Below are 15,525 nucleotides of genomic sequence, written 5' to 3'. Positions count from 1 at the left end.
GGAATGGGAGGAGCCACGGCGGGGATAGACATCTTCCCCGCGCTGACGAGACGCGGGGCCGCCATCTTGGAGTGGTGATCCGCTCCACTCATTGATTGATTGATTGAAACTTTTATTTGTATATTGCACAATTCAGTACATATTCCGTACAATTGACCACTAAATGGTAACACCCGCATACGTTTTTCAATTTGTTAATCAATTCATGGTACAAAGATATACTATCAGCATAATCCATCCATCCATTTTTCTACCGCTTATTCCCTTTGCGGTTGCGGGGGGCGCTGGTGCCTATCTCAGCTACATTCGGGCGGAAGGCGCGGTACACCCTGGACAAGTCGCCACCTCATCGCAGGGCCAGACAACATTCACACTCACATTCACACACTAGGGACCATTTAGTGTTGCCGATCAACCTATCCCCAGGTGCATGTCTTTGGAGGTGGGAGGGGCCTATCCCCAGGTGCATGTCTTTGGAGGTGGGAGGGGCCTATCCCCAGGTGCATGTCTTTGGAAGTGGGAGGAAGCCGGAGTACCCGGAGGGAACCCACGCAGTCACGGGGAGGACATGCAAACTCCACACAGAAAGATCCCGAGCCCGGGATTGAACCCTGACTACCCAGGACCTTCGTATTGTGAGCGAGACGCACTAACCCCTCTGCCACCGTGAAGCCCCATAACAATAATACATTCATCACACAGGTTAATCATCCGAGTATATACAGTGAATTATTTACATTATTTAGAACCTGGGGGTGGGATGAGGAGCTTTGGTTGATATCAGTACTTCAGTCATCAACAATTGCATCAACAGAGAAATGGACATTGAAACAGTAGGTCTTACTTGGTAGGATATCGCGCAGAGAACATAGTGAGCTCAGATAGCATGAGAACAAATATATACATTAGAAATACATTGGGTTATTTACAATCCGGGGAGATGGGATGTGAATGGAGGAGGGTATTAGTAAAGGGTTGAAGTTGCCTGGAGGTGTTGTTTTAGAGCGTTTTGGAAGGAATATAGAGATCCACTTACTTTTACGCCTGCTGGAAGTGCATTCCACATTGATGTGGCATAGAAAGAGAATGAGTTAAGACCTTTGTTAGATCAGAATATGGGTTTAACGTGGTTTGTGGAGCTCCCCCTGGTGTTGTGGTTATGGCGGTCATTTACGTCAAGGAAGTAGTTTGACATGTACTTCGGTACATGGTTCAGTACAATTGATTTGTCAGGAGCAATAGGATAGGATAGGATAGGTCTTTATTGTCCTTGCACAAGTACAACGAAACTTTGTTTTCAGCACAAACCCGTTCAAGATTAGACAAACAAACAGTGTAGAGGGTTACAGAACAAGAACGCTGATGGGTCGCCACAAGGCGCCCTGTAAAAGTTGGGGAAAAGGTAAACGCTGGGGAAGGAAGAGTCAAAAAATACAATCTAGACTGGGCTCCTAAGGGGGCCCAGTCTGGAGTGGGAAAAAACCTCCCTAGCAAAGCACATATTACATTGTACATCTCGAGATATTTAGCAACAGATGGAAGGGAGTGCGGGGTCATGATGGTTGGCCGCAGCTCTCAGGCGCTGACCATCCATTCATCAACATAGGGGTTTGCGTCGAGGGCGTTGGGTTGGGTTGGTGGGGTGTGTATGTGTGGCGTATATTTTTGTGGATGTGTGTGTGTGTAAACCCGTAGTGTGTCTCTGTCACTAGTCCAAAGTCAACAACAACAGGTGTGTGTCCATGAAAAACAAGAAGGGAGTTTGTTGTGGCTTCGCCGCACCGTCCTTCAGGAGAGTCTCAAAACCAGGGAAACAATCTAAAATAGAATGTTTTGTATGCGGGTGAAAATAAAATTTGCTTTTCACTCTAAATTGTCAATGACTGGTCCTCAAAAACTGCGGGGTAGGCAGTCCGGTGTGATCCACAGTTCTTCCCATTTGCGGCAGCTTTGGGGAACTTTGAAGACTGCCAGCAACTTCCAATTTGTCGACAAACCAGAGCAACGCTTACTCCAATCAGCAGATGTCCTGTTGTTATAATTCCGAATAGGTGGATATCTCCACGTCCTTATTCCAAGAGTCCGTTGTGTGTCCAGCAACAACCGCTTTGTCACGACAGCAGGTTCCCCCAAACCCAATATCTTGTCAATTTTTTTGAGGCCAGTTAAATAGTTCCAATGTTTAGATTTGGAGAGCAGTGCAAAAAGAGGCAACAAGAAAGTTAAGACAAGACAAAGAAGCAAGCAGGAGAGATAAGGGAGAGGAAAGGGGAGCGTCCACCCTTGATGAGTCAGCTAATTTAATTAATCTTACCTCACAGAATACCCATCCTTGCCAACCATCCCAATTTTTTACCGGGAGACTCCCGAATTTCAGTGACCCACCCAAAAATCTCCCGGGGCAACCATTCTCCTGGTTTCCACCCGTATAAAAATATTAAGAGCGTCCACTTTTCCTCCATACAAACAGCGTCTCGGCCCAGTCACATAAAAATGCGGCTTTTACACACACATAAGTGAATGCAAGGCATACTTGGTCAACAGCCATACAGGTCACACTGAGGGTGGCCGTATAAACAACTTTAACACTGTTACAAATATGTGAGAACCCACACCAAACAAGAAAGACAAACACATTTCGGGAGAACATCCGCACCGTCAGAAAAAATAGCCAGAACCCATTGCAGCACTAACTATTCCGTGACGCTACAATATACACCCACCACTTCAACCTCCTCATGCTCTCTCAGGGAGAGCATGTCCCATATTCCAAGCTGCTGTTTTTGAGGCATGTTAAAAAAAAATAATGCACTTTGTGACTTCAATAATAAATATTGGCATTTTTTTTTCCATAACTTGAGTTGATTTATTTTGGAAAACCTTGTTACATTGTTTAATGCATCCAGCGGGGCAACACAACAAAATCAGGCATAAGAAAGGTGTTTATTCCAAGACTGTATTTATCAGTATCGGTTGATATATCGGTAATTAAGAGTTGGACAATATCGGAATATCGGCAAAAAAGCCATTGCCGGACATCTCTAGTCTGAATAGTTAAACCCTAAAAATATACAAGATACGAGCTGAAATAAAATGACACTGTCATGACTTGGACTGTGGTGTGGTTTGTTTTCCCGTGAAGGTAATGACATATTTTAATCTTAACTCAAAAAAAGGAACAAATGAAAGGCACTCCCATTATTACTATTACTACAACATAAACAAACAAAAAAACTTTCAAACTATGGCATGAATAACAAAACTTACGGGGAACGAGAAAAGAGCATGGATCAAGGGTGTGTAGAGGATGATAGAGGGTGGAGTCGCTAGGCTGACTGCCTGGCGACTACAGGCTCAAATAGTGCTGTGATTATTGACAGGTGTGTGAGTCCAAAAAAATGAGCCGGGTGAAACTAATGGTTGTCATGGAAACTAAAACAAGCCAGGGTGCGCGAAAACAGGAACTACCGTATTTCCTTGAATTGCCGCCGGGTATATAGAATGCGCCTGCCTAGAATTACTGCCGGGTCGAACTCGTTTGCAAAAATAAGTAGCGCATGCTTAGCATTACCGCCGGCTCAGGATTAACGCCGGGTCAAACTCTTTTCGCAAAATATTATTTTTATTAGCGCATGTCTAGAATTTCCTCCGGGTCAAACTCGTTTCGCCAAATAATTAGCATATGCCTAGAATTTCCGCCGGGTCAAACTCGTCACGTCAAGGGTGACACTTCACCTGTCATCATTTTAAAAATGGAGGAGGCTGATTTCAATAATTTGAAATCGCATAATGGGAAGACGATTAAGAGCTATTCAATAGGATTTAAGGTCCAAGCTATTGAATATGTTAAAAAGAACAGTAAGCAGCTATGTTTTATTAATATACCGAAGCTGCGGGTGTCAAATATGAGTCATTAAATGACTCCTGCCTCCTGGTGGAAGAGGGCGCTAGTGATCCTTCTTGCGACTACTCGGCCGCAGAAGAAGTGACAACAAGCAGCATTTTTCCTCTCGCTTGTACTTTTAACATGGAGGATTACATATCAAAAATAGTTTTCTAAACTGGACTTTCAATTGAAGCAGGAGGTAATAAAGGAAGATCTCCATCGAGACAGAGATACTTTTAAAACTGAAGAAAGATAAGGAAGACTTCTATAAACAAGTTATCGATGCTTTTGATCAGAAGGAGCTGCGCATGGACTTCATTTATAAGTAAAGGTAAGACCATAATAAGGTTTTTTTTAATTAAGTGTGCTTTTCATCAATCAATCAATGTTTACTTATATAGCCCTAAATCACTAGTGTCTCAAAGGGCTGCACAAACCACTACGACATCCTCGGTAGGCCTACATAAGGGCAAGGAAAACTCACACCCAGTGGGACGTCGGTGACAATGATGACTATGAGAACCTTGGAGAGGAGGAAAGCAATGGATGTCGATGGATGTCGAGCGGGTCTAACATGATACTGTGAAAGTTCAATCCACAATGGATCCAACACAGTCGCGAGAGTCCAGTCCAAAGCGGATCCAACACAGCAGCGAGAGTCCCGTTCACAGCGGAGCCAGCAGGAAACCATCCCAAGCGGAGGTGGATCAGCAGCGCAGAGATGTCCCCAGCCGATACACAGGCGAGCAGTACAGGGCCACCGGATCGGACCGGACCCCCTCCACAAGGGAGAGTGGGACATAGGAGAAAAAGAAAAGAAACGGCAGATCAACTGGTCTAAAAAGGGAGTCTATTTAAAGGCTAGAGTATACAAATGAGTTTTAAGGTGAGACTTAAATGCTTCTACTGAGGTGGCATCTCGAACTTTTACCGGGAGGGCATTCCAGAGTACTGGAGCCCGAAATGAAAACGCTCTATAGCCCGCAGACTTTTTTTGGGCTTTAGGAATCACTAATAAGCCGGAGTCCTTTGAACGCAGATTTCTTGCCGGGACATCAATCAATCAATCAATGTTTACTTATATAGCCCTAAATCACTAGTGTCTCAAAGGGCTGCACAAACCACCACGACATCCTCGGTAGGCCCACATAAGGGCAAGGAAAACTCACACCCAGTGGGACGTCGGTGACAATGATGACTATGAGAACCTTGGAGAGGAGGAAAGCAATGGATGTCGATGGATGTCGAGCGGGTCTAACATGATACTGTGAAAGTTCAATCCACAATGGATCCAACACAGTCGCGAGAGTCCAGTCCAAAGCGGATCCAACACAGCAGCGAGAGTCCCGTTCACAGCGGAGCCAGCAGGAAACCATCCCAAGCGGAGGTGGATCAGCAGCGCAGAGATGTCCCCAGCCGATACACAGGCGAGCAGTACAGGGCCACCGGATCGGACCGGACCCCCTCCACAAGGGAGAGTGGGACATAGGAGAAAAAGAAAAGAAACGGCAGATCAACTGGTCTAAAAAGGGAGTCTATTTAAAGGCTAGAGTATACAAATGAGTTTTAAGGTGAGACTTAAATGCTTCTACTGAGGTGGCATCTCGAACTTTTACCGGGAGGGCATTCCAGAGTACTGGAGCCCGAAATGAAAACGCTCTATAGCCCACAGACTTTTTTTGGGCTTTGGGAATCACTAATAAGCCGGAGTCCTTTGAACGCAGATTTCTTGCCGGGACATCAATCAATCAATGTTTACTTATATAGCCCTAAATCACTAGTGTCTCAAAGGGCTGCACAAACCACCACGACATCCTCGGTAGGCCCACATAAGGGCAAGGAAAACTCACACCCAGTGGGACGTCGGTGACAATGATGACTATGAGAACCTTGGAGAGGAGGGAAGCAATGGATGTCGATGGATGTCGAGCGGGTCTAACATGATACTGTGAAAGTTCAATCCACAATGGATCCAACACAGTCGCGAGAGTCCAGTCCAAAGCGGATCCAACACAGCAGCGAGAGTCCCGTTCACAGCGGAGCCAGCAGGAAACCATCCCAAGCGGAGGCGGATCAGCAGCGCAGAGATGTCCCCAACCGATACACAGGCGAGCAGTACAGGGCCACCGGATCGGACCGGACCCCCTCCACAAGGGAGAGTGGGACATAGGAGAAAAAGAAAAGAAGCGGCAGATCAACTGGTCTAAAAAGGGAGTCTATTTAAAGGCTAGAGTATACAAATGAGTTTTAAGGTGAGACTTAAATGCTTCTACTGAGGTGGCATCTCAAACTTTTACCGGGAGCGCATTCCAGAGTACTGGAGCCCGAAATGAAAACGCTCTATAGCCCGCAGACTTTTTTTGGGCTTTGGGAATCACTAATAAGCCGGAGTCCTTTGAACGCAGATTTCTTGCCGGGACATGATGGTATCCTTACATCACACTCATATTTTTAAGAGCTGGCCTAAATTTACTGCATGCCTTTGGTAAGTGCCGGAGTGAGAAGAGGTTTTAAATTTATTAGCGCCCCGGCGGCAATTCGAGGAAATACGATAATGGAGTCAAAAACCAAACAGAACATGATCACAAAGACATGACAGACACATTTCCAAAGAAGAAACCATTTATTACATTCTTAAAACCCGACGGACAACAATATATATCGAGCTGTGCGACTCACTAGTAATATACCTCTTGTACTTTTTTGTTCAAACAAGGAAAGGAAAAAGGGGGAGACAAACTCGTCCTGTTTTGTCCGTACTCTTCCTCGGAGTTTTCCAATTTAAAAAAAATAGATCACCGACTTTACGAGACAAAAGTGGAGACACTTAAAAGAACTAAGTGGATTAAAGACAAACGTGAAAATCACTGCAAAAAAAAACAAAACAGTTGTCGTTGAACTTAAGATTGATTTTATTCTTTTTCCTTTCTGTAAATTTGAACGGTACAATATTAGGACATTGACAAAAATAGAACCGGCGTCCACAGTGATTATGGTGAGTAGAAGGCTGGTGACGAAGGGACAAGAGACCACAGCTCGCTCCCTGAGTGGCAGGCGACAGGCCCTCAAGACTCTGCCCCCCCTCTCTCTCTAAAAAAACAAAACAAAACTTCACAGCACCCCCGAGTGAGACGTGACCATCTCCACGCTAAAAACTACCTGCAGAATTTGGACTTTTGCGGCCAACAAAACGAGAGCTGAGAGACGTCTTAGTGGCTCGCGGGCTCCGGACTCAGGGGGCGTTAGACTCCTGTCCAGTGAGAGGGAAGTATAAGTGCTTTTTTTCTCTCAAAACTGTTGGGTTTGGGACTCACAGGGCAGAGGACTAATACCATGGACAACAAAAAGAAGTGAGACTACCGAGTGATTCCATTATACAACACTTGGACTGCGGTTAGTCTCCTTCGTTGGCTAGTCTCGCTGCCTCGGCTTGTAAGTGTCTGTCCGTCCCTCCGGAGGGTTGCGGGATTGTTGCCGTGGGAACCTGAGAGTACTACGCGGAGGACGTCCTTTCCGTCCGCCCAATCTCGCTCTCATATAGTCGTCTATGTACATTCTCATTTAAAATATTTGTATAGAAATGTGTATATAAATTAAAGATAATTTCGCCTTGCCAGGTCTCCGAGTGGCATTTGCAAGGGGGGGGGGGTTTGCGTGGGACTGAGGTTTCTCAAGGTGGCGCCGAACACGGGCAAAAATGGGTGTGAATATCTATGACGGGATTTTACTCGAAGAAAATGACTTATTGGTCCCGAAGTGTGGTTTTGTATGAATACACTATATTGCCACAAGTATTTGTCCGCCTGCCTTGACTCACATATGAACTTGAAGTGCCATCCCATTCCTAACCCATAGGGTTCAATATGACCTTTTGCAGCTATCACAGCTTCAACTCTTCTGGGATAAGGCTGTCCACAAGGTTGCGGAGTGTGTTTTTATAGGAATTGTCCACCATTCTTCCAGAGGTGCATGGGTGAGGTCTCAAACTGATGTTGGCCTGGCTCTCAGTCTCCGTTGTAATTCATCCCAAAAGGTGTTCTATCGAGTTCAGGTCAGGACTCTGTGCAGGCCAGTCAAGTTCGTCTCACACCAGAAAGTAGACTGAGAACCAGGTCTTAGGATATTTCCACCATTCTTCCAAAAGCGCATGGGTGAGGTCTCAATCTGATGTTGGCCTGGCTCTCAGTCTCCGTTGTAATTCATCCCAAAAGGTGTTCTATCGAGTTCAGGTCAGGACTCTGTGCAGGCCAGTCAAGTTCTTTCTTTCTTTTCTTCTACCCATGATTGTCACACACTTGGTGTGGCGAAATTATTCTTTGAATTTGACTTATCACTCTTGATCACCTCCTGGGAGGTGAGGGGAGCAGTGAGCAGCATTTTTGGTGATTTAACCCCCAATTCCAACCCATGATGCTGACTGTCAACCAGGGAGGTAATGGGTCCCATTTTTATAGTCTTTGGTATGACTCGGCCGGGGTTTGAGCTCACGACCTTCATCCGTGTCTTTATTGACCTTGCTTTGTGCAGTCATGTTGGAAGAGGAAGGGGGCGCGTTCCAGACTGTTCCCACAAGGTTGGGAGCGTGGAATTGTCCAAAATGTTTCGGTATCCAGGAGCATTCAAAGTTCCTTTCACTGCAACTCAACTCCTGAAAAACAACCCCGCACCATAATTCCTCCTCCACCAAATTTCCCACTCGGCACAACGCTGTCCGAAATGTACCGTTTTTGGGTTGGTGCACTAATTGTAAGTGTATCTTGTTTTTTTTTATGTTGATTTAATTAAAAAAAACAAACAAACAAAAGTGAAGTGAATTATATTTATATAGCGCTTTTCTCTAGTGACTCAAAGCGCTTTACATAGTGAAACCCAATATTTAAGTTACATTTAAACCAGTGTGGGTGGCACTGGGAGCAGGTGGGTAAAGTGTCTTGCCCAAGGACACAACGGCAGTGACGAGGATGGCGGAAGCGGGAATCGAACCTGCAACCCTCAAGTTGCTGGCACGGCCGCTCTACCAACCGAGCTATACCACCCCCCCAAAAAAATTCAAAAATAAAATAAAATAAATAAATAATAAAAAATTCTTCTGCGGCCCGGTACCAATCGAGGCACAGTGGTTTGGGACCACTGCTCTAGAGATCAGTGGCGACGTGTTTTACACCACTGTATGGTGATGTATGGCTTAGATCCTGCCGCTCGGCCATGGAAAGCCATTCCGTGAAGCTCTCTGCGTACTGCACGTGGGCTAACTGGAAAGGTCACATGAGGTCTGGAGCTCTGTAGCAACCGACCGTGCGGAAAGTCTTTGCACTATGCTGACCTCTCTGTGAGTTTACCTGGCCTACCACTTGGTGGCTGAGTTGCTGTTGTTCCCAAAATCTTCCATTTTCTTGTAATAAAGTTGATTTTGGAATATTTAGGAGCGAGGAAATTTCCCAAATGGGGTTTTTGCACTGGTGGAATCCTGTGACAGTTCCACGCTGGAAATCACTGAAAGCGGCCTATTCGTTCACAAGCGTTTGCCCAAGTGCTTGATTTGATACACTGGGCCTGGTTCTCATCATTTGGATGGGTGGCCAAGTACTTTTGGCAATATAGTGTATGTGCGCATACCACACCGAAATGGTACTTTTCTAAGACTGTGACAGGGTGGTACATTCCGCTGTTGGGCCAATGAGGTACATTCATGACTGGGACGCTGAACAAGTGCGGCGACTTGGTGCGTACGTCCGATGCGTCTGCTGGTTGGCGCTGCTACGGTCGGCAGAGAAGCAAGAGAGCGTGCGTGGTCTGTAGTGTAAGGTGCGTCGCCCGCTCGGAAAGTGGAGGACTACTTTGGAGTTTTTTTTAAAGTCCTGGATTGTCCTTCGACTGCTGGTTGTTGAGCTTGGAACGTCTTCATCCCGCTCGGTCTACTCCTTTTTTGCTTCCAGTTACTGTCGATACCATCTCTCTGTCTGTTGTCTGTCTAGCTGTTGGTGGAGTCGGGCAGAGACATCTCGCTCCCAAACACTTCCCGGTACAGCGGCGGGAAACTGTACGCCGTCTCCGGGTGGACCAGGCGGAAAAACTCCAGTTTGTCGATGTGGAGGTTGCAGATGGACTTCATGATGGGTAGTTTGGACAGCATCTGGCAAGAAAGAGGATCATTGGTACGTGTTTGCACAACTTGATGTTCACGGGGTCCTAATACCTTGTCCAGTTTCTCTTCAGAACCACTCTGGTGAAGACTGTGCAGCAGGGCCAAGTAGACCTTCTCCTGGAGCTTCTGGACCTTCTGGCCTTCTGTCAACCAAGGCCGATCTGAGGAGAAAAACAAACACAATCCCACCTTATTTAAAGGGGAACTGCACTTTTGGATTTGGCCTCTATTTCACAAGAATTTTTACTATTTTAGAGATGATAAAAAAAAAAAAAAAAAACGCTTGAAAGATGCGGCTAATGGAAGTCACCGTTGTAGCCTTCAAAGTCGTCCAAAACAACTTTTATATACCCACTGCAAGTATATTTTGACCTTTATTCACAATTAATATGTCTTATTTTAGGATTCTAAAGATAAAAAAGATGCTCGCAAGAAGTGACTAATGAGAGTGATCTATGGAGCCAATTTTATATACACGCTGCAAGTAAATATGCATAATGTAGTAACAGACACCTTCATAACAATATGTACAATATACACACTACAAGTATATATATATAATGTAATAACAGACACTTTCATAACAATATGTAATATGTACAATACACACATTGCAAGTATATATATATATATATATATATGTATATATATATATATATATATATATATATATATATATATATATATATATATAAAATGTAGTAATAGAAACCTTCATAGCAATATGTAACATGTACAATATACACACTGCAAGTATATATAATGTAGTAACAGACACTTTCATAACAATATGTAATATGTACAATACACACATTGCAAGTATATATATATATATATATATATATATATATAAAATGTAGTAATAGAAACCTTCATAACAATATGTAATATGTACAATATACACACTGCAAGTATATATATAATGTAGTAACAGACACTTTCATAACAATATGTAATATGTACAATACACACATTGCAAGTATATATATATATTTATATATATATTTATAAAATGTAGTAATAGAAACCTTCATAACAATATGTAATATGTACAATATACACACTGCAAGTATATATAATGTAGTAACAGACACTTTCATAACAATATGTAATATGTACAATACACACATTGCAAGTATATATATATATATATATATATATATATATATATATAAAATGTAGTAATAGAAACCTTCATAACAATATGTAATATGTACAATATACACACTGCAAGTATATATATATATATATATAATGTAGTTATAGAAACCTTCATAACAATATGTAACATGTACAATATACACACTGGAAGTATATATAATGTAGTAACAGACACTTTCATAACAATATGTACAATACACACATTGCAAGTATATATATATAAAATGTAGTTATAGAAACCTTCATAACAATATGTAACATGTACAATATACACACTGCAAGTATATATATAATGTAGTAACAGACACCTTCATAACAATACATAATATGTACAATATAAACATTGCAAGTATGTATATAATGTAATAACAGACACCTTCATAACAATATGTAATATGCACAATATACACACTGCAAGTCTATATATAATGTAGTAACAGACACTTTCATAACTATGTAATATGTACAATATACACACTGCAAGTCTATATATAATGTAGTAACTGACACCTTCATAATAATATGTAATATGTACAATATACACACTGCAAATATATATATGATGTAGTAACAAACACTTTCATAACAATATGTAATATGTACAATATACACACTGCAAGTATATATATAATGTAGTAACAGACACCTTCATAACAATATGTAATATGTAATACGGATATCGGCAAAAAAGCCATTATCGGACATCTTTAATTATTTATTATGATTACTTTGAAGTCTAAAAATAATGCCGGCAATAATATTGTTTATTGACAACAATTTGGCCTGCCAATGATCATCACCCAAAGTTTGCAACACACACTAAATGCATGACACACATCTGCAACAATGAGAGAGTATGCAAAAGAAAAGAGGACAAATATTCACCAGGGGAGAGCAGGACGGCCGCACTAAACAGAGCCATCTCTTCATCCGACAGCTGGAGCCGGCAAAGTCCTTTTCCCAGTTCAAACACTGCACTCGCGAGGTCATCACAACCTGATTCAACAACAACAACAAAAATATACATGAAAAACCATCAAAGAAACATGAGAAAATGTTTATTTTACAGCATTATTCACATGTGAATAATATACCTACAGTATATTATACAGCATTATTCACATGTGAATAACATAAAAAGTGTATTATACAGCATTATTCACATGTGAATAACATAAATGCAGTCTATTATACAGCATTATTCACATGTGAATAACATAAATATGGTCTATTTTATAGCATTATTCACATGTGAATAATATAAATACAGTCTATTATACAGTATTATTCACATATGAATAACATAAATATGGTCTATTATACAGCATTATTCACATGTGAATAACATAAATATGGTCTATTCTACAGCATTATTCACATGTGAATAATATAAATACAGTCTATTATACAGTATTATTCACATATGAATAACATAAATACGGTCTATTATACAGCATTATTCACATGTGAATAATATAAATGCAGTCTATTATACAGAATTATTCACATGTGACTAACACAAATACAGACTATTATGCAGCATTATCCACATGTGAATAATATGAATGCAGTCTATTATACAGCATTATTCACATATGAATAACATAAATATGGTCTATTCTACAGCATTATTCACATGTGAATAATATAAATACAGTCTATTATACAGTATTATTCACATATGAATAACATAAATACGGTCTATTATACAGCATTATTCACATGTGAATAACATAAATATGGTCTAGCCTACAGCATTATTCACATGTGAATAGTATAAATACAGTCTATTATACAGCATTATTCACATGTGAATAATATAAATACAGTCTATTATACAGCATTTTTAACACTAAGTGAGTTGTGGGGTCCTCTATGTTTTTAAAAATGTTGATTTCTATTTATTGTTTTGATTGGTTTTACCCTTGAAAATCGTTTTTAATCATATTCATCTTTATATTGTTTTTATATAGATTTTTTTTTTATTTTTTATTCAGTCATTGGTGGAGCTAAGGATAATATTTGAATATTGTCTTTTAAAATAGTTGTGCAGCACTTTGGAAACATTTCTGTTGTTTAAATGTGCAATACAAAATAAAGTGGATTGGATTGGATTGCGATATGTACTGTACTGTGCAATCTACTAATCAAAGATTAAATCTTAAAAAAAAAAAAAAAAAAGCAGGTTGTTGTGGCAACCAGCTAATGGTTATCCTTAATAAAAAATCTAATCAAAATGCAATGCTGCGTAAAAAGACTTGTGATTGTATCTATAATCAGTGCGCAAAAGCATCAGTGCAATAATGTGACGTAATAATGACGTAACTACAGCCTCTTCTATGTATGCATTTGCAACCCAGCTGTAGTATCACTTAACACCAGAGAGGGCAGTGTTGCGTCACGGTGGCGTTGAGTCACCCCCTCTGGCCTATTTGAACATGAGGGACACAGCACTGCCCAGGTGGAATTTCGTGTTTTTGATCCATCAAACATTTTTAAATATCCATTAACATTTTTATCTGTGGCAGGTTTTCTTGCTACAAAAGTGGCGTCGACCCAGTGTCCTTGGAAGAGGTAGGCTAACTATTTGCCATAATGGACTATATTGCTTAACACCAGAGTGGTGTAAGTGGGTGACGTCATTAGCCAGGTGTACGTGGGTAACATTTATTTACATTTATTTAATACATTGCTCTTAGGGTAATTTTTTCATTGCTTTTTCAATGTGTTTTTTTACTTATGTTTTAAATGTTATTTTTAGTCTGTCCTTTGCCTCTATTTTTTTGTGGTATACAGCCCTTTGTTCTACAACTGTGCTTGTTTTTAAAGGACTTTATAAATAAAGTTGGTATGATATTTCATCTGATCATCATTGGGATTAGAATGGTACTTTAAACGTGGACCCTGGAAATATGATGTAATGATGACCTGCATTTTAAAGGCCTACTGAAAGCCACTTCTACCGACCACGCAGTCTGATAGTTTATACATTAATGATGAAATATTCACATTGCAACACACGCCAATACGGCCGGGTTAGTTTACTAAATTGCAATTTTAAATTTCGCGCCGAAAAATCCTGCTGAAACGTGCGTGACGTCACAGATTGTAGAGGACATTTTGTTACAGCATCGTTCCCAGCTATTAAGTCTTCTGTTTTCATCGCATAATTCCACAGTATTCTGGACGATGTGTTGCTGAATCTTTTGCAATCTGCTCAATGAATAATGGAGACGTCAAAGAAGAAAGCTGTAGGTGGGAAGCGGTGTATTGCGGCCGCCTTTAGCAACACAAACGCAGCCGGTGTTACATTGTTTACATTCCCGAAAGATGACAGTCAAGCTTTACTATGGAACAGAGATGTCAAGCGAACATGATTGGATTGGACCACACACACAAAGTACAGTGTATTATGCAGCGATCATTTCGAAAGATCGGGTTTCAAAGAGGGTCCCTTGCGAAGGGCAAAGATGGGCATCGCCACCACCCGTCGACAGGTGCTGAAGAAAGGTGCGGGGCCGACCTTCAGGTTGTACACGTACGACCATATAATCTCACTAAAACACTAGTAACACGATAAGGGATTTTCCAGAATTATCCTAGTAAATTTGTCTAATAACATCTGAATCGCTCCCACTGCCCTAGTCCTTTTTTTTTTTCCATTTCTAGTCCTTCACTGTCACTTTCCTCATCCACGAACCTTTCATCCTCGCTCAAATTAATGGGGAAATCGTCGCTTTCCAGGTCCGAATCGCTCTCGCTGCTGGTGGCCATGATTGTAAAGAACGTTCAGATGTGAGGAGCTCCACAACCCGTGACGTCACGCGCACATTGTCTGCTACTTCCGGTACAGGCAAGGCTTTTTTATTAGCGACCAAAAGTTGCAAACTTTATCATCGATGTTCTCTACTAAATCTTTTCAGCAAAAATATGGCAATATGGCGAAATGATCAAGTATGACACATAGAATGGACCTGCTATCCCCGTTTAAATAAGAAAATATCATTTCAGTAGGCCTTTAATGCGTCACACCAGGGCTGGGCGATATTTATGGAATATACTCGGGTTTGTCTCTGTGCGATATAAAAAATGACTATCATGATATTCGAGCATACGTTGCTAGAGCAGGTCTCGGGGGCCACATGCATACCTTTTCAATCTGGCCCGCCGGACATTCCCGAATTAATTTTAGATCTTTAAGATGGAAAGTGTACTCGCCATTATGATGTGCAGTGATGTTTTCTAATAACCGTAAGTCTTCAACTATACAAAGTATTTCAATGGTTGAAATCTACGCTTTTGCATGATTTACTAGTTACTATGGTCATCTAAT

The 15,525-nt window shown here is 41.3% G+C and overlaps 1 protein-coding gene and 1 long non-coding RNA gene across 4 annotated transcripts in view; one reads left to right on the top strand and one right to left on the bottom strand.

The window, feature by feature from the left end:
- Window positions 1-6,490: 6,490 nt before the first annotated feature.
- The window catches only part of rorcb (RAR-related orphan receptor C b), a 52,921-nt gene continuing 43,886 nt past the window's right edge, over window positions 6,491-15,525 (bottom strand). The window contains exons 8-10 of the mRNA XM_061919749.1: window positions 12,078-12,188; window positions 10,083-10,192; window positions 6,491-10,019 (exon numbers count right to left, since the gene is read on the bottom strand). Coding sequence (XP_061775733.1) covers window positions 9,858-10,019; window positions 10,083-10,192; window positions 12,078-12,188 — 383 coding nt within the window. The 3' untranslated portion in view covers window positions 6,491-9,857. The remainder of the gene's footprint in view (window positions 10,020-10,082; window positions 10,193-12,077; window positions 12,189-15,525) is intronic.
- The window catches only part of LOC133568043 (uncharacterized), a 216,129-nt gene continuing 214,082 nt past the window's right edge, over window positions 13,479-15,525 (top strand). The window contains exons 1-2 of one of the 3 annotated variants that reach the window (XR_009809526.1): window positions 13,479-13,653; window positions 13,721-13,766. This is a non-coding gene — a long non-coding RNA (uncharacterized LOC133568043). The remainder of the gene's footprint in view (window positions 13,654-13,720; window positions 13,767-15,525) is intronic. The other 2 variants (XR_009809527.1, XR_009809525.1) reach the window with 2 other exon arrangements.

The sequence above is a fragment of the Nerophis ophidion genome, linkage group LG14, assembly GCF_033978795.1.
Source record: "Nerophis ophidion isolate RoL-2023_Sa linkage group LG14, RoL_Noph_v1.0, whole genome shotgun sequence".
Lineage (NCBI taxonomy): Eukaryota > Metazoa > Chordata > Actinopteri > Syngnathiformes > Syngnathidae > Nerophis > Nerophis ophidion.
The sequence above is the reverse complement of the archived record's forward strand: the minus strand, read 5'-3'. Positions and strand labels throughout refer to the sequence as shown.